The 19,914-nt window shown below is 40.6% G+C and overlaps 2 protein-coding genes across 5 annotated transcripts; both read right to left on the minus strand.

Annotated features, from left to right (window-relative positions):
- Nucleotides 1–671: 671 nt before the first annotated feature.
- Nucleotides 672–14,505, minus strand: ggnbp2 (gametogenetin binding protein 2). Of its 3 annotated transcripts, none has more exons than XM_037533692.1 (14): nt 14,369–14,505; nt 12,784–12,910; nt 12,203–12,283; nt 11,644–11,897; nt 10,809–10,907; nt 9,887–10,000; nt 9,114–9,317; nt 7,643–7,817; nt 7,296–7,487; nt 6,411–6,558; nt 4,556–4,681; nt 4,150–4,304; nt 1,853–2,128; nt 672–1,533 (listed from the first exon to the last, which is right to left on the minus strand). In XM_037533692.1, exons 2-14 carry the CDS (start codon nt 12,874–12,876, stop codon nt 1,342–1,344), a joined length of 2,109 nt encoding a protein of 702 aa, XP_037389589.1. In that variant the 5' UTR covers nt 12,877–12,910; nt 14,369–14,505; the 3' UTR covers nt 672–1,341. The 3 variants fall into 3 exon arrangements, with proteins under 3 accessions (XP_037389589.1, XP_037389587.1, XP_037389588.1); XM_037533690.1 differs by having other exon boundaries at nt 9,108–9,317; XM_037533691.1 differs by lacking the exon at nt 14,369–14,505 and adding an exon at nt 14,204–14,286 and having other exon boundaries at nt 9,108–9,317.
- A 1,958-nt stretch (nt 14,506–16,463) lies between these two features.
- Nucleotides 16,464–19,895, minus strand: pigw (phosphatidylinositol glycan anchor biosynthesis, class W). Of its 2 annotated transcripts, none has more exons than XM_017714875.2 (2): nt 19,630–19,895; nt 16,464–18,276 (listed from the first exon to the last, which is right to left on the minus strand). In XM_017714875.2, the coding sequence occupies exon 2, from the start codon at nt 18,271–18,273 to the stop codon at nt 16,795–16,797; it is 1,479 nt and encodes a 492-aa protein (XP_017570364.1). In that variant the 5' UTR covers nt 18,274–18,276; nt 19,630–19,895; the 3' UTR covers nt 16,464–16,794. The 2 variants fall into 2 exon arrangements, with proteins under 2 accessions (XP_017570364.1, XP_017570366.1); XM_017714877.2 differs by lacking the exon at nt 19,630–19,895 and adding an exon at nt 18,375–18,834.
- Nucleotides 19,896–19,914: the final 19 nt, after the last annotated feature.

A 19,914-nucleotide genomic window follows, 5' to 3' on the forward strand; every position in this document is an offset into this window, starting at 1 on the left:
TAAAATACTCCCTTAAATTGTTCACAGTGCCGGTGATGGGAACCAGACAGATGAAAGGTTACATACATGAATTCGTTACGAATGTGTAGCCTGATGACAGACATTGTCTTCTGGTAGAGAAAAAGATAATATGCAGGATACTGTAAGGCTAAATATAAAATGGGACAGGAGCATTCTGACCACATTTCCCATTACCAACATTACATCTCGCCAGAACAAAACCTTGCATCTCCATTTTTGTTGTTTTTTTGGCACAATTTGAAAAAGCCTGTTCTTTACATTGTGTGTAAATTTCATGATGAATAGGCCAAATGAAATGGCCCAAAATTACTTTGAAAGAAATCTGGTTCCATTGACTTACTTTAAGAGTAAAGCAGGTCTTTTCCTTCTCCTGTGAAGTTACCATTTTGGAGATGCAAAGTTTTGTTCAGACAACAGCGATATATAAACTCAGACAAATGTAGGTTTACTGGTTCTTTTGAATAGCAAAACCGAACTCATGCATGTTGTAAATATCGCATCCCCCTGGTTCCCATCACCACCACAGTTTAATAAAAAAAAAAAAAAAAAAAAAGTTCATGTTTTCTGCCAATGAACAATCAGGTAACATTCTTAAAATGTCCTTTAAAGCACAACATTTCAGGGGAGAGGAAGAAAAACCCACAGTCTTCTGATGCATATTAATAAATATTCTTTATTATGTAAATTTTGCACATTGCGCTCAACATTACACTCAAACCTCCTTATAAATGGATGTTTATCTTTCTGTAAAATCTTTATATTCAGATAATTTTATTTCTGTACACATTTATTGGTACATTTTTTTTGCCACTAAAAGCGTCACAGTCAGTGAAACGAACTGGGAAAACAAAGAAAATGTTATAGAAACAATAAGACAAGAAGACTATCAATATCTAACCCTACAGTCACAGCTTGCAAAGCTTGATTATCAATTCCACTGCTCTTCATAACCCATTCCTTAAATCAATAAGTCCAGAAACTGAAATCACAGAAATAAGCCACCAGGTGTAGCGAAGGAAGGTGGATGAATGAGTGAGGGATGGGGGTGAAAAGTGTGCATGGTAGAGAGAGAGGGAGCGCGCGAGAGAGAGAAAGCGTGAAAGACAGAGACTGAAATGACAGATGTGGAAGGTGATGTGAACATTTACCTTTTCCCAACAAATAAACCTTCAACTGAACGAGACACGGCTTCAGAACTCACTTTTTTGCACCAATTTAATTTTTTTTCCCTCCATCTTCGAAAAAAAAAAAAGCGGCACAGCAGTGGTAATCTTGAGTGTTTTTTCCATCCGTAAAAATTGTGTTTTCAGAGTGCGTTGCTCAGTTGACACTGGTAGTAGGCAGCCACTCTCCTCTACACACACTGGAGTGGCAGTATTTGGTGAAGCGGTCCTTCAGGTGCTGCCTGTACTGGTCTCGCGTGCTGTAGAAAGACTTGTTCTCCTCCACGAATGACTGGATCTCGTCTGGTGTTAGGCAGTTCTCTTCATCTAATGATGCTTCTGCTTCATCCTGTTTGTACGCATATTTTTAAATTATTAAAAAAAAAAGTTTGTTATTTCATTTTTGCACTTAACTTCATTTGTTACCAAGGGCTGTATTCACTGGTTACTACGGAAAGGCCACACCCAAGGTTGAGTGGCTTATTGCTGTTAAAATACTTCTGTATTACTGAACTGAGGTTAAAAAAGGATTATGATGCACTGAATTCCTGAAGAATCACAACTGAATCAAACCGCGCCTATTTTTGGGTTATATATTTTAGCAATGCTTAATTTGTGCCATCCTGAACAGCTGCCTTAGGGCTAGCGCTCAGAGCTAGTCCACTCACCAGCAGTTCCATGAGGCTCTTGGTGGTGCTGTCTCCTTGTGTGGATGTGTCTGCTGGAGGCGGCTGGCCCAGGACTAGACCCCCGCCGCCTTTCCGCTGCTGATCGGCCCACAGTAACTGCGAAGCGATACTAGTGAATGATCCACAGCACAGCTTCGGACACGTCTCTTGGCTCCGGCAGCTGTGCGTGGATGATGTGCTGGGGTCATGGGCGCTTTCCAAGCCAGACAAGCCTCTTCGACTGCTTTCTGACATGCAGCTTTCTGACTTTGAACCCTGTCACATAAGAGAAACACACAACTTTAGAAGACTGAACTGAGATCTCAGATATCAACCCGAAAATGCATTATATTCCTGACCACAAATCAATACTGTTTAAAGTCGGTTAATGCGTCAATTCTTATTGACACTTAACTGTTTACAATGTGTTCCATAATTGTATAAGCTGGCGACGTTCTGACAAGGAGGACATCTGACGATTATTCTAAACTGGTAAAATTTCTCACACCATTTTCTGAAGTTTAACAGCAATCAAATTGGAAGGGGAAGTGTGAATGTAAGCCATCATTGAAATCCTGGTAATACTGGTGCTGTAACTTGCCTGGATAAGACCTAGTACAATTTGAAGGCTCATGTATGAATAGAAGCCAATTAGTAATGTTTACATTAAAAAACAGAACAAAGTGACTGCAAAAACAATGAGTCGGGCGCTAGGAGTAGCGTGTCAGGCACAGAATTCTTGCTTTCCGACTGAGTTTCAGATTAGTTGGAGTGCATTAAACATGTTTGACATTTTTATCTGGTGTAATCTGTTTGTGCATACTGAAGCCATATTACAGAAACATCTTAAGTCTGAAATCTTCTGCTTAGTCACCATGACAGTAGATCTGGAGAATATCTAAAAATAGTTAGCACAATATTTTTAGTTTAATAATAATAAAAAAAAAGTCTACTTTGATTGTGATGGTTAAAGTTTCTTAAATGGAGAAAAAAAATGCAAGATAAAACTTTTATATTAAGATTTGCTTCTGTAGTAACATTTCATAAATTCGTGTCTTGACCTGTCAGATCTTAAAGATGTTTCTGTAATACGGTGCCTTGTCAACAACTCAATCTGAATGTACTCTTCTGACAGGAAGTCGTTTAAGGAGTTTAAAGAGCAACCGAGTGCACTTACTGTAGAAACTACCCCATTGATCATCTCTTTAAATCCACCACCCCTAAAATTTTGTTGCTTTTTTATTGTATTAGCACAGACAGCAGCAAGACTTTTTGCACTGTTAGGACTAGCGTATCAAATCATTAACTGAAGTCTCAAGGCAAATGTGAGTTTACTGCTTCCCAGTAAGTGTTTTAAAAATGCAAGGTGGAATGAAAGTCTGAACTCCACCAGTTAAGATATGCCAGTGACTCACCAGGTCTCATGCTAGTGAAACTACTAACCTATAGAAACCCCAAAGGTAAAAGTCTAAGGGGGTCAGATCTTGGAGACCTTGGGGGGGCCATTCAACTGGCCCATGACGACCAATCCACTTTGGAAGCTGGCATGTTCCCTGAGTTTTTCCAGCAAGATGGTGCATCACCACATTATGGGTGTCAGGTCCGAGCATTCCTAGATGAACAGTTTCCTGGAAAGTGGATTGGTCGTCGTGGGCCAGTTGAATGGCCCCCCCCAAGGTCTCCCGATCTGACCCCCTTAGACTTTTATCTTTGGGGTCATCTGAAGGCAATTGTCTAAGCTGTGAAGATATGAGATGTGCAGCACCTGAAACTACAGACACTGGAAGCCTGTGCTAGCATTTCTTGCTATCAGTGTGTGAAGAGTGGGAGAAGAGGGCTGCGTTGACAATCCAACACAACGGGCAGCACTTTGAACACATTTTATAAGTGGTTAGAAACTTGTAAATAACTCATGAAAGAATAAAGTTACATTAAAACCAAGCACACCATTGTTTTTCTTGTGAAATTCTCATTACGTTTGATGTGTCACACGACCCTCTTCCCACTGAAAAAACTAAAGTTGGATCCAAAATGGCCGACTTCAAAATGGCCACCATGGTCACCACCCATCTTGAAACGTTTTCCCCCCCTCCCATAAACTAATGTGCCACAAACAGGAAGTTAATATCACCAACCATTCCCATTTTATTTAGGTGTATCCATATATCCATATAATTGGCCCACCCTGTATTATGTTAGAACATGATAGTATGTGGTGCAGCAAAAACAATGCAGGCACAGCAATTTGTTTAAAAGTGTGAAGTGAAAGGGGCGTATGACCCCTCACTATAACTCACAGGTTCGCTCCCACACATTGACCCCTTGTTCTTCCTTTTCTTCTTCTTATTCTTGCCCTTGGTATGTTCTTCAGAGTTTGCCCAGCACTCCACACAGCTGTCCACACCATCTTCCTCTTTGTCCTCAGAGCAGTGATGACTGCATGAGTATTCACCTGCAAAGACGATGACTGTCATATTGCCCAGACTTGCTACTGAAGATTCAATCGATTATTCATGTAAAACTAACAGATTTTAATCGTTTAAAAAAAAAAAAAAAAAAAAAAAAAAAAAAAAAAAAAAAAAAAAAAAAAGTGCAGCCACAAGAACACAGGGAAATATTTATAACAACAAATCTGCTAAAGTGAAATTCAGCAAAGCTCACTATGGTGAAGCTAGGCTTGCAGCAGAGATAAACTTGTGGTACCTGTTTCATCATGGTTACACATGCCCTCAGTGCATGCCACATCTGAGCCTTCTCTGGAGCCTGTCTCGCTGCCCTCAATACTGGAGGAGTATCCACAGTCACTGCCGTTACTGTGAGATGACAGACCTACAGGCACACACAAACATATTGATTAGTGAAGGTTCCCCTCTCCCCTCCATCATGTCTAAAAATATAAGCAATCATTTCCTAAACATAGCAGTTTCACCGGGGGATCACCGGTAAATACAGTGGGGCAAAAAAGTAGTCAGCCACTGATTGTGCAAGTTCTCCTACTTAGAAAGATGAGAGAGGTCTGTAATTTTCATCATGGGTACACTTCAACTATGAGACACAATATGAGAAAAAAAAAATCCAGGAAATCACATTGTAGGATTTTTAAAGAATTTATTTGTAAATTATGGTGGAAAATAAGTATTTGGTCAATAACAAAAGTTCAACTCAATACTTTGTAACATAACCTTTGTTGGCAATGACAGAGGTCAAAAACACTGTAGCTCGCATTTTGGCCCATTCCTCCTGCAGATCTCCTCTAGAGCAGTGATGTTTTGGGGCTGTCGCTGGGCAACGTGACTTTCAACTCCCTCCACAAATTGTCTACGGGGTTGAGGTCTGGAGACTGGCTAGGCCACTCCAGGACATTAAAACGCTTGTTACGGAGCCACTCCTTCGTTGCCTGAGCGGTGCGTTTGGGATCATTGTCATGCTGGAAGACCCAGCCACGTTCCATCTTCAATGCTTTCACTGATAGGAGGTTTTGACTTAAAAATCTCACGATACATGGCCCCGTTCATTCTTCCCTTAACACGGATCAGTCGTCCTGTCCCCTTTGCAGAAAAACAGCTCCAAAGCATGATGTTTCCACCTCCATGCTTCACTGTAGGTATGGATGCAACTCCGCATTCTTCTTCCTCCAAACACGACGAGTTGAGTTTTTACCAAAAAGTTCTTTTTTGATTTCATCTGACCACATGATATTCTCCCAATCCTCTTCTGGATCATTGATATGCTCTCTAGCAAACTTCAGTCGGGCCTGGACATGTACTGGCTTAAGCAGGGGGACACGCCTGGCACTGCAGGATTTGAGTCCCTCTCGGCGTCATGTATTACTGATGGTAGCCTTTGTTACTTTGGTCCCAGCTCTCTGCAGGTCATTCATCAGGTCCCTCTGTGTAGTTCTGGGATTTTTGTTCACCGTTCTCATGATCATTTTGACGACATGGGATGAGATCTTGCGTGGACCTCAGATCGAGGGAGATTATCAATGGTCTTGTATGTCTTCCATTTTCTTACAATTGCTCCCACAGGTGATTTATTCACACCAACCTGCTTGCCTATTGTAGATTGACTCTTCCCAGCCTGGTGCAGGTCTACAATTTTCTTCCTGGTGTCCTTCGACAGCTCTTTGGTCTTGGCCATAGTTAAGTTTGGAGTCTGACTGTTTGAGGCTGTGGACAGGTGTCTTTTATACAGATAACGAGGTCAAACAGGTGCCATCAATACAAGTAATGAGTGGAGGACAGAAGAGCTTCTTAAAAGAAGATGTTACAGGTTTGTGAGAGCCAGAAATCTTGCTTGTTTGTGGGTGGCTAAATCCTTATTTTCCACCATAATTTACAAATAAATTCTTTAAAAATCCTACAATGTAATTTCCTGGATTTTTTTCTCATTTTGTCTCTCCTAGTTGAAGTGTACCCATGATGAAAATTACAGACCTCTCATCTTTCTAAGTAGGAGAACTTGCACAATCAGTGGCTGACTAAATACTTTTTTGCCCCACTGTATAAATGAATTACCAACATAATTAATACAAAAAGTCATCAACGTGATGTGGTACCTTTCTTGGGTTTAGGTGAGCCCAGGATGGAGGTGGCAGGGCAGCTGCAGGAGGAGTTCTCGAGGGGGACCATGACCTCCACACTGCCTCCAGACTCCTCACCACTGCCACATGACTTACAGCTGCCATCCACAGACTCTGTTGAACCCTGCATAGAGGTACAAGAGAACGTTTGTGCATTTGTAATGTGTTAACATTTAATACAGGGCCAAGAAGCAAATGGCCAGCCAATTTCTGTTGCAGATACACGAGAGGACAGTCAGCGAGTGCGTGAGATAAATACAAGAACGCTGCACTTTGTTGACCACCAGAAATTATGAACATTTTAATTTCATACTGGAATATCCTTTGATCATCTCCACAAGAAACTACTTTATATTTGTCATTCATGCAAAACACCAATTTTCCACAGCACTAATATTTATCCACCTCCTCTCCCTCAAACCATCCTTGTCCTTAATCTAACGCAACCTATAACAAAGTAAGCATAGAATATTCCAATAATTTCATGAACCCACATTTTTTGACATACATGTCAGTCAAAGCATCCTGATACTTCTCTGAGCACTTAAATACATGCGTTAGGCTTATCTATCATCCGTCACATCAGTGCACTCTTAACTGGCAGTGTCAAACAGTAAAATAAACAATTCCATCTGTGTTGCCTGTTCCCGTTTTCCAAAGCAAAAAACCCTAATATGTGAAAAATTGGCCATTTTGAATGTATAGGGGAAGATGAAAAAAAAAAAAAAAAAAAAAAAAAAAAAAGAAGCTAACTGGCATATATAAGACTACTCCCAGAGACTAGATGCTTAGAGTTACATGCAAAACTAATACCACACGGCAAAATAAAACATGAGGTACAAAAACCGAAAGAAACCATACCTCGTCCAAGCTCTTCTCTTTGTCTCCTTCAGCCTCTTGTTCAGACATGTCAAAGCCACACTTGTTTTTGCGTCTGTTCTTGCGTTTCTGCCTTTTCTTCTCTTGCTTAAGCTCTTTTGCACGCTCCTCCTCCGACAACTCTTCACAGAGCTGCTCCAACCGGCTGATCCCCTGCACTTTCTCCACTGCCATCTATACAGAGGGGGTGGGGGGGTGCAATTCAAAAGTATAAGTCTAGTCAAGTCTAGAAAACATATGTTCATTCTCATAGATGCTTACATTTCTCCAGTATCAGATATAACATTTTTAAAAAATCTAAGCTGCTTCAGGGACTCCAACCTCAGTACCTCAAAGCTTTTACGGAGTGCATCAATGCCAAGGTAGAAGAGTATTTGCCAAGTCTGCTCCTCGGCCCGCAGCTTCTGCCAGATTCGGTGAAGTCGCTCATACAGGTGGATCCCCAGACACGTCAGCACCTCCTCCTGTGCAATGTCTATGGTCTTAGCGTGCCTTTCCCTGCGCCTGTACACAACCAGAACTGTTCAGCATGTATGTACTCCAGTACTGACTGACAAAAGCCAAAGGAGGAAAAAGGTATGTTTTGGAATCACAGCTAAAAAGGTGTGAAATTAGCTGTAAAGTGTAAACAAAACAAAGCTTGCCATATACAGGTTAATAAAATGAGGTTATTATAGCCAAGATTTAAACAAATCAGTCAGACAAAACACTCAAAACATTCATGTTAGTACATGCATGTAACAGCAAAGCGCCCACATTTTTCCACTGATAATACAGGCTTCTCTCAGTATTTATGGAGACAAGCAGCTTGTGGGTGCTTCATAGTAGCTTAGCTTTGTTACATCATGAAAGAGCTTAAACCTATCAGGGTACAATACACTAAAATATACTAAAACAAGCAGATATACTAACAAGAATTGTTTACAGCAACAAAACATGCATATGCTATATAAATAATGTCAAGGTTTAAAAATATAATGGTGTCAAATTCATACTGTATATTATCTAAATAAATGTCAAATTAGGTGCGCTGAGCTGTGCTAGCAGCGGCATTCTACTGTTGCAGTTTATCATGCTACATCTTCAAACACACAGGTTAATTTCAGTTCACCGAAACTTAACCTAGGTTTGTGTGTGAAGCCATAAGTTGAAACCATTTTTCTTCCCTATGCCCATTAGCATTAGAACCTAGCGTCAACTTAGCAAGAATACCTAAACAGTTTCACACACCACTGCCACAGGTTCACTCCAGCTCACTGAGGCCCCACTGATGCAAGTTTGGAGAGTAAAACACTGAAATCTGAGAGGGTAAACCCATGTGTGTGTATAGCTGTTAGCTACTTTTGCCTTACTTTGTTAGCACCCGAGGATACAAGAGTAACACTGGTTTAACGAGAAGGCTAAAACATTTTCATATGCCACCAACAATTCTAGCTCACAGATGACATGTTTAGAAAAAAGAAAGAAAGAAAAAAAAGAAAAAGAATTCAAACCTCAGCGAACTGAAATCAAGCGACTAGTGCCAGAGTGAATAAAAACCCAAAATCTTTGACTATTAAAGTTTCAGTGGGAGCTTATTTCTATAATTATCTGCTCTGCTCCAGCTCATTTGCTGTGTCTGTAACAGACAGTGCGCAGTATAGTGAGGCTGTGGATTGGAAAGAGGGGGGGCAGGAAGGCGCTTACAATTTGCATAATTGTGTATCTCTCATAGATCTTCACATTCTTAATGAGCTTTAAGGTTTTGGGATGCCCCTATGCCAAGACAAGTCAAAAATAGCTCCGTTGACTCACTCATACCCTCCAGCGAACTCTGGCTCTGCCCGGCCCAGGAGGTGGGCAATGAAGTCGGTCTCGCAGCATACATGGATGTGGCGCTCGTGTGGGCAGCAGCGCAGGCCTTCGTAAAGAGCCGCGCAGTAGCCCTTTTCCTTACTGCAGTCCAGCTCTCCCACCAGGATGTTGTAGGCCCTCAGCACCTTGTTCTTACAGTCTGTGCAGAACCTAACAAACACATTGACACAGCTGTTAACAGTGGAAACCATAACTACAAGCTAATCCAGTCAATCTTGGTCTAAGACAGGCACAGGGAGGATAATCACAGTACAACACATTAAAATAGAATACCATGTAATTATCGCAAATTGCAAGAACCTAAATCAGTTAAATATTACAGCTACATAACCATTCAAATTGTACAGTGAAACAGTAAATATAGAGCTAATGACCAGCCTGACCAAAAAAAAATGTTGATACACTGAATTAGCACAACACCCGCAGGCACTTATGAGGAACATGTGACATCTCAGCAAGCAAACTCTGATTTACTTGCTGATTTGCATACCACAGCACACAGTGATTAATATCAAATCTTTCGTTGTGCAGCTCTTATGAACAGGATTCATTTTCCAATGAAACCATATGCACCCATGTGAAGGCAGAAAGCTATTCATAATACACAATCAAATACCACACAGCTGGATTTGAGAGCAACTATTCAGGACATCACTAACTGACTTCACAATAATGAAGGCAAATTCCAAGCAGATGGTGTTTGCATGCAGTAGATTTACCTGTGTTTTCTCAGGTATGTCTCTAGAGTTTCCAGCAGACAGGCGCTGTCAATCAGGACTACCTCGTCCCGGCACTCTTGAGACATCAGCTCCCAAATGTCCATCCAGCTCCCTCTGCAACACACAGCCACGGTCTCCACGGTTACCAAAACAACCAATTACCAAGCAGATACTCAAAAAAAAAAAAAAAAAAACCCACTGAACAAGAAAAGGGGAACATGTTTTAACAGGGATGTGCACTCTGGTGAAATTAATATTTGCTGTCTAATCAAAATCACGTGTCGCTGATTTTTTTCAGATTCAACACCGCAGCAGCTTTTGAGTTGCTTGTGTGAACACTTCATGATGAATAGAGCAGTAGAAATCTTGTTACATTAACTAACATTACAAGTTAAGAATGCTTTTGCCTTCTCCTGTAAAGCTACCACTTTGAACAGGAAGAACATTCAAATATCTCTAAGAGTTACTAAATAGACGTTGCACTGAATAGAACTGAAAACCTGTGCTGTAATTAACCAGACTCGGTTTTTGGTCGTCTACGTCCTAAAAACGTTGACAACTGACAATCTTGGTAGAAAAGCAAAACTCTGCTTTTCTAAACACTACTTTACTTTTGTTGTGGTCTAATAACAGCTGTATACACAAATGGTGGTGCCTACCTGTAGGGGGTCTGAAAAGGCCCAAAGTGGAAAAGGACACTACATCTGACCTCTTTATTCCCTGCTGCTGCAGCACTCTTTTTCTCTAGCACTAGCCCTTTCGCTTCACCTTCCTCTCTACAGCACCTTACACACACATCAGGCATTCTCAAACACTCCAAAATATCCATCACTAACAGGTGACAGGTAAACAGCATTATTTTAAATGAAATGTAGGGTTTGGAAGATAAGGTGCACTTAAACACAGTAAACTTTAAACTTACCCTAAAGGCTTGGGCTTGTGTGTGTCTAAAGAATGCAACTGACAGCGTTTGTTCTTTTTGCTTTTGGGAATGGCGTCAATGATGTCATTCAACTTAGACCTGCAAAGGAGGAAAGAAAAATACGTATTTTAAGACATTCGTGGCATCAGAACAAAACACTGAACTGAAGAACTAGGTTAGACATTCAACAAATTATTTTCTAAAGACCAGCAAAACATGGATGCATTATCTGTTTCAAAACATGCCTCGTTTTTTCCCAAATGTTTGGATAATTTAATCATTAGAATTTAAGAAGTCGTTTAGAATGGTTTAACGTGAAATGTGCCATTCTAGAGAAGCTCAGCAAGACAGAATTGTATGATGTGGTAGTGACAGGAACCAAACATTTAAGGAGTTTATTGATTCAAAGCCAACACGGAAAAAGTTATTATACGAAACTGTTACAGATTTGCTACCTGACACCCAAGACAATGTTTTACAACACTGCTTGAGCTAAAGTTTCGGCATAAAAATGCAGAGAAGTACATGCAAAGTGTCATGAGACAAAAATTTTACTTGACGTGCAGTGAGATTTTCCACTATTCCACTGTTATCAACATCACATAAAAACAAAAATGTTTGATGTGCAGATTCACTGGTCATTTAGGATAGAAAATAAAATGGCTATGTTTGTATGACAGACACTGCCTCCTTGTTCCTTTCACCATGTCTCTCTCTGCATTGAACCATTTCACATCAAAACACTCTGCATGACACCATCACAATCTTCATTGACAGATCTCCCATCTATGAAGCACCCATCCCGCTCACACTCAGACCAACCTCCCTCTCTTACCCATGGACATAGAAGAGCGTGTAGAGTTTACGGGGGTCTGCCAGACAGGCCCTGGTGACTGACAACACGCCGGCTGAGCCCACGGTCAATGGCTCCAGGGCGAAATAACCAGAGTCTGTGAGCTGAGAGAAGAGACGCTCCACACTGCGCCTGCAGCCCACACACGGCACCAGCTGTGAGAGCGCGCTGAACACCTCGCGTGACATCACCATCAGCGCCATGTTCAGGTCCTGCTGCTTCAGCATGCTGTGGTGCTGCCAACGGCAATGACAACAATTCAACACGTTCATCATTCACTTCCTGACAACTTGACTTCGAAAAGCAACATCTCTAAAAGCTTGATGGGATCAGCTGTCAGAGCAAAGTGTAACTCCAAGGTGTGAGGATGGATCTGACCTGGAGAAAATCCATTTGTACAGCTCTTGCAGGTTCGCTAATGTAGGTTAGTTACTGTAGGCACACAGTATGAACAGCTGGGATACTGGGACAGTGATATTGCAGTATCACTCTGCACCGGGCACTGCCAAGCAAAGCAATATCCTTGCATAATCAACCTTACCTCAATAAACTGCTTCATTTGTGAGCTGTTGATCTGATGACTGTCAAAGTCCAATACACTGTCAGGAAACTCCATCACCATCTACACATAGAAGAAACAACAGGTCAGACTGAGTGTGCAAAGCACCTACTGACATTCAAAAGAGTCATTGCAGCGTTAAATATAGACTGTGCCGTTAACATGCAATTGAGCCGAGAGATGGAACACCTTTAAATCTGTAATTTGCAAAACACCCAGATATGCTCTTATCAAATCTGCCATTCTGGGTGATTTCATAGCAGCTAGAGATATTCAAATAAGCAAACCAGTTCAACAGTAGCTGCTAGATTACTCCTTTATTCACAAACCATGTTTTTCTCAATCTAGCAGCACTGATGATCTTTCAGCTAGAATAAATAAACCTTAGTACGGCCAACACAGCTTAGCTTGCTAGCCGTTTAGCACAAGGCCTTACAACATCAGCTAGCTAACATCGACATTTCGACCTAGGCTCTCACTGGCAGTGCAATGTACTCTCCTGAGAGCGCCTGCGACGGACATTTCTGTGGGGCTTTGGTCAGTAACAAGCATAACTAACTTACCGTGAGTGTGTCATCGATATACAAGGGAATCTGTCTTGCGAGGAAAAGATAGTCCTCCTCCCCGTCTCTGCACACAGCTACCAGGCGCGCCATGTCTTTCTCCCAGCTAGTCCTACCGCAGCTCTCCCTGTGTACAAGATCATCTTAAATCAGTCATGAATTCGCACTTTTCTATCTTACAATTTCCTCACAGTCTTCTCAGCGCCGTCCCACCAAAGAGCCAAGAAACAGAGAAGCTGCGGACCACAAAGCAACCAAGTTAACCCAATAACGTTAACCTTTAAGGTCTTACTCGAGCCCGCTAGCCCTGCCTCAGGTAGCCAGCGAGCTAAACAGCCTGTTAAGGATTATTAGCTTGCTGGCGATACAAGAGGCTTAGCTACAGCTACAGCTACTTAAAGCCTAGCAGACGTTAGCGGACTAGCTTAAGTTAGCTAAGAGGTTACGCCCAGTGGCAGCTTATTTCATGTTATTATACGTTTAAAAACTTTCAAACTGTTCATGTGATAATGTGGACGTGTAATACTTAGGCAATGCATCAGAATTACTTGGAAAGCAAAATAAATATGCATGTCTTTAAATTATACCAGTAACTCATGGAATCAGGTCTATGCACGTAGGTTAACCAGCTAACGTTAGCTAGCTACTTAACCTAGCTAGCCAATTTGACACCAACGCTATAACGTTACTCGGTTATTTGTAAACAATGGCACCAACTTATTAAGTGGAAAGCAAAACCTGTACGTTTACTTGTTCGGAGAACCAAAAGTAGAATTTATTTCCTTAAAAAGCGTCTTCACAAAGCCACAACTTAACCAAGATCACTCGCCAGCTTCTTGTACGAATTTTCCCGTTCCACCTTAAATGGCGCTGCAACTGCCGCACCATTTAAGGTGGAAGGGGAAAATTCGAAAAGGGAGCCAACTACAGCCTCATCATCCTATCTGGGTAGGTAGTTAGATACTGGACGCTAAGAAGGCTCTCGGATACACTTCGACTTGCTGTCAATGATGTGGCTACTTAGCTTAGCTAGCTAACCTAGATAAATTAACCTAGTTACCATAGCTGACCATTTAAACCTTAAAGTTAATCAAATTAAAACCAGCGCTAAAGATAAAAAAAACCACAACAGGTAGCTACTCTTACAAAAACTGGCCACATCGGGCGAAACAACCAAGTTAGCTTGTTCATGGGAGTTTAACCATCAAGCGAACTTCAACATGCTAACGCTAAGCTGGCTATGACAGCTACGGTTGCTAAGCTAGCTGCAAAGTCCGGTTGCTAGCCAACGAAAATAAAAAAAGCTGAACGCGGGGTAAAATGTAAACCCGCGACAGACCCAACACAATTCGCCCAAAGTACATCTGCATATGCTTCACAGCTGTAACATAACTCAGTTTGACGCCCCAGAGTCCGCTACCTGAACACGTCTTCAGGATCTATGTGGAGAGAGCAGCGACGCCGGAGCGTCCGAGCGACTCAACTCTGAACGCGAAGTTCACATCAAATAAAATCCCCGAGCGATTCTGCAGCCGAGGAAAACACCAAAACACCAACCACTACCACATACGACGGCCGTACTCACCCTTGCTCAGAAGTCGCTGTTTTGTATGAAAACAAACAAGTGCGACACCGAGCCGAGCGAGACGAGAGAAATTTCTCGTAACCTTTGCTCTGGAAGACGCCAGCAGGACTTGTAGCCGAGATGTTGCTGCGCCGCCCTCCCTGCTCCGTCACGCTAATACCGGAAGCACGGGACAGCGGCCCGGGCGCCGGTACACAATTACAGCCAAAATTATAAGTTTTATACGGAGCCCCGGGGGTGATTATGATTTTTTATATATGCGCGCATATATATATATATATATATATATATATGCAGAAGTGTGTGTGTATATATATATATATATATATATACAGAAGTGTGTGTGTATGTGTGTATATATATATATATATATATATATATATATATATACAGAAGTGTGTGTGTGTATATATATATATATATATATATATATATATATATATATATATATATATACAGAAGTGTGTGTGTATGTGTGTATATATATATATATATATATATATATATATATATATATATATATACACACATACACACACACTTCTGCATATATATATATATATATATATATATATATATATATATATATATATATATACACTTCTGCATATTTTAATGCACACATTGTTTATATGCTGATTTTTTAACATACTGGGGAAAACAAATAAACATTTGTCTTGTGCGAAATATATGTAATATATGGTGGCAGATAAATGTATAAAATAATTCTAATTATACTATATAATAAATATACTGTTCCTGCACCAATTTGAAGTGGAACAGGAAAATTTGAATAACTTCAAATTCAAACACCTCATAATACAATACAACTTCACAATGCAAGTTTATATAATTACAAATGATTACTAAGAAATTAGTTGTAAAGGATCTTACCCATCAAACTATATACTTTTTCAATGGTATTAAAGAATTAGAAATACAATCATTAAAGGAGTGTTTTTTGAAAGTGTTCATATATATGCAGGAATCATAATGGGCCAGTTATAGTTAGATTAGATGTTTTTGTGCCTAGAGCTTATCTTTCTAATGTCCAAGGCTAAACCTGAAATAAATAATAAATAATAGACAGGTTGAAAACAATAAACAGAGCAGTATGTAATTCTAAAAATGACTGCACTGAGTTATAATGAAAGGAATACATGTGATACACTTCCACTTGAAAACTGACAATCACGTCTGAAGGCAGATGACAAAACCTCCCGGACTAGATAATTACAGTACATTATTTATTCTTAAATGTTTTGTTGTTGACAATACACTTAAAATATTGAAGATGGTGTTTAAAAGTACCATGTGGTGTCTTATTTACAGTATTTAAATCTGCATTCTGTTGTGTTGTATCGTCTTTCCATTTAACAACGCTTAATAATGTTTGGAGACGTAAAACACAAACTGATCCAGTTTTTAAAGATTTTTTTTCCATCCTTCAGTTATGCACCATAGAGGGCGAAATACCTAATGCAATGTTATTTTTAAACTGGTGGATTATTCACTGATGGATTTTTTTTGGCAAAGTAGCAAGCCGCAACTCATCCTTGCTCATACTGGACTCTGTATTTCCTGGACGCTTCTTTTATCCCCAAGCATGATTACATCACATCTTTTAAAATGTTTTCTGAACATTTAACATCGACCTTAGGCTTAAATTTCTCCTGTCTAAACATTTTTGAAACATGTTTCGGGCATCAATTTCAGAATGCATAATTACAAAAACAAAGTTGATTTATAAAACATTAAATATCTTGTCTTTGGACGGCTTTAGGTGGATTGACACACCACTGTTTATTTTTATTGACATTTCATATAATGCCCCAACATTTTTCTTTTTTTGAGACCTGGATATGTCATCTATGTGCACTTGGGTGAAATTTTGCTAGGCTGGCCACTCCTGGGAAGATTCACCACTGTTCCAAGCTTTTCCCTATTTGTGGATAATGGCTCTCACTGCAGTTCCCTGGAGTCCTTAGTAACCCTTTTCAGACTGACAGATTTCAATGACTGTGTGTCACATCTGCATTTGAATCTCTTAATAAATAAATAAAAAAAAAAAAAAAAAAAAAAAAAGTGACCAGGATTGTGAAAGACAAAGCAAATTTAGTATCTTCAATAGATAGAAATGTTTGTATAAGGCCTCATCTATAAAGTGGCATCCACCTCACAGCCATTAAAAACAGGCACTTGTTCATTGAATTCACATTAAATTATGTCTTTTATTTAATGTCACACATGTTCTAAATTGACAAAGCACTTCTTGTAAGTCGCTCTGGATAAGAGCATCTGCTAAATGCTGTAAATGTAATGTTCTTCAATACACAATAGCTTGGTCATAGTTATTCAAGTCATGACATATTTGTCATATTAGCATCATCAGTTATTGTAAACTGATTACAACAATGCAAAAAACATTACCAAAACTTAATGGTAATGTTCTTGATATGTAAAATAAATATAGCTAAGCTGTTCACAAACATGTACAACAACAAAACGCAGACAGCAAAGAAATTGTTGCTTTTCAACGTGTCTACCAGTATGTTGGTTAAACCAGTCATCAGATTTGCAAGTAGGAAAAACAACAATTGGTTCCTGTTCACGGATTGAATGAGGCACAACATATCCATTTTATTCCTTAGCTTTCCCTCTGTTTGTGAACTCCCAGATGGATTCCAAGAGACTGACACATGAGAGAAATTTGACACCACTTTTGCAAAAAGCAGTACAATATCACCAATACTCAAGCAGGAAAGAAAAAACAAAGACTGGGCCACAGTCCACATACAGAATGACAAGTTGGCCATCCGACGTGAAACTGGCTCTATGTATGTCTGGCACATGTGCAAAATGAGCCAGAGTCCAAAGCTTCCCAACAGAAGGTTCCGGACCACCCGTATCCAGTCTTTGACCAAAGTTCTCGTCTGCATCAGATAGAGGCCTGCTTGAACTCCAGCCATGTAGATGGCGATATAACCCACCACAGAGAATATTCCCTCTCTGTTGGCTTCTACAAAGTTGTTGCGCCCACCATTCTGGGTGATAAAAGATTTCAAATCTGTTGTCTCCAACACAACTTGGTAAACCCCACTTATCACCAAAGCCATGAGCCAGGAGCTGTTGACTGGAAATACAACGAGAAGAGCAGACGCCACTACTCTCACTATGGCTAGAGTGAAGAAAAAGTTCCAGTGGAGCCCATACTCCGTCACATGCTCATGATAGCCTGTCGACTTCACGCTTGCTAGCCTTACCAAGCCGAGGAGGATCAGGGGCCACACTGAGAGAAGTTGTTTAACCAAATGGCTGAATTTGGAGCCCTGAATCTTCTTCCCTCTAGCTTCTGGACAAACCAGGGCATTGGCCATAACATAGGCCCCCACGCCAAAGTCCATGACACCTGTCCCATAGGTCTCCGTCTTTGCATAACGTCTTGGAAACACACTGAAGTCGACAGCCAAGATGCTGATGGCCGTTTTCACGTTGACCAGCACACGGAATGCAGTCACGAAGGGAACAAAGTTGGACTCCACATGGCTGTGCACAAAGCTGTCCAACGAACTGAGGATGGACCCATGAGATGAAGTTTTTTTGTTCCTATACAAGAGGAACAGAACAAAAAGGTCAGCCACAGCCAGACCTATAATGACCCAGTGAAGAATGCCACTGAGAACAGTACATGACAGAACCAGAGGCATTATCAGCATGGTGAAATCCAGGAGAAGATGGGCACCCTTGGCGAGTGGCAGAACGCCTCTACAGAAGTGAAACACTATCAGGAACAGCCCTCTGCTGAGAAGACAGAGAGGCGCAAGGAAAGATCCCAGTGACACTTCTGCCACAGTTGTCCCATTGAGGTTGCTGACAAATGCAACCTTCACTTCTGCCTCTGCCATTGCCTGTTAAAAAATGGGAGTGACATGAAAGAGGATCATTAAAAGCATATATTACAGTGATTTGACATTCAATGTAGGGCTGAATGATTTGGGAAATATACCTAATTGCGATTAAGACCAGAGCATCCACTTTTTCTGGTCTGAGACTTGAACACTAAACATGCCAGACTGCAGTTAGTTGTGGTTGTGATGTCACAGCATATATTTGTTTGGTTAGCTCTGATTGCTCTAACGCCTTTACAAGCAGTTTACAAGCTCTGATACTGCATGAATTTTTCCCACCTAAGATAACATTGCTAATAAAAAATGGCTTGTTCCTGGAAAGGGTTTTTTCTTGTCTTTACCCCCAAAAAAATGTAGAAATTAACTTACTCTAGCACTGCAAGTAGACATTTACAACTGATGCAGCATTGGTCAAATTTTCATTTTGGCCTAAGCCCCTCTTTAAGTGGGAATTCCATCGACTTTTCAAAAATTCTACATGATTAAATGGCTGAGATGTAAACAAAGCCATTCAGAGTGGTTTGATGTGATATGCTCCGTTCTACAGAAACTTGCATAGCCCGAATTGCTCACAATGGTGGTGATAGGAACTTACATAGCCCGAATTGTTCACGGTGGTGGTGATAGGAACCAGACGTCTGAAGTGTTTAATGTCTCTGAAAGCTCCCTCGTAGAAAGTTATTACATAAAATGGTTAGATATGTGCTGCTTGATGTTTGACACGTTGTAGATAGTTTTGTAATACTGTTTGGCTTAAAATGTGTTTTTATTCATTGACTTGAATCTATACATGGACAAGGGTTGTTGTTAGGCAAACTAGTCCTCAAAGAAAATTATATTTTTCTAATTTATGACTAGTTCACCGCCATCAACATTCCATATAAAAACACAGAAGACACGTGTAGGTTCACAAGTGGACTTGGATAATAAATAAAACGGCTATATCTGTGTTGTAGTCACAGCGACCCCTGGTTCCTATCACAGCCACTGTAAGGAGATCCGAGTATGTGTATGTTTCCCCAAGATGAACCATTAGACACCAAACCACTCCAAATGATTCAGTTTACACCTCGAAAATAGGATTATTCAGAAACGTTGATAAACTGGTGGAATTTTCCTCTATGTCATGTCGAGGTATTACCACAGGCGCAATCCCAAATAGCTCTCCATTCCCCCTCTAGTGCACTAACGTTGCAGAGGCTGTGAAACAAGCCTGCTTCACTCAAACAGGGCACTAAAATTCCAACGGTGGGCCATTCGGGATTTGTCCAATGTTCTTTTAGCAACACAGGGCATTTGAAAAATAACAGGCAGTTTAAACCTAAAATGGAACCGAGAAGACACTTAACCTACCTTCACACTGATGTGTGGAGAAAAATCGTGAGTGACTTAAGCTAGTTAGTTAGCATAAATAGCTAATAGTTCATTTTGCCGGCAGGTTTCGTTAGCCGCCTAGCCACGGCAGCCGAGTTAGCCTGTGAATGCAAACCGACGAAAGATCCCGAACGAACGAGATATAAAGCTGTATTCTTCGTGACTTCTTGCTCGTCGCTTAAAAATATTTGAGTTAATCTAAAGTTTTCTTTTCCGAGTGTGGACCCGTGTTTCCGTGTCTCTGCGGACGTTTGTGCGCACTAC

The sequence above is a fragment of the Pygocentrus nattereri genome, chromosome 23 (assembly GCF_015220715.1).
Source record: "Pygocentrus nattereri isolate fPygNat1 chromosome 23, fPygNat1.pri, whole genome shotgun sequence".
Lineage (NCBI taxonomy): Eukaryota > Metazoa > Chordata > Actinopteri > Characiformes > Serrasalmidae > Pygocentrus > Pygocentrus nattereri.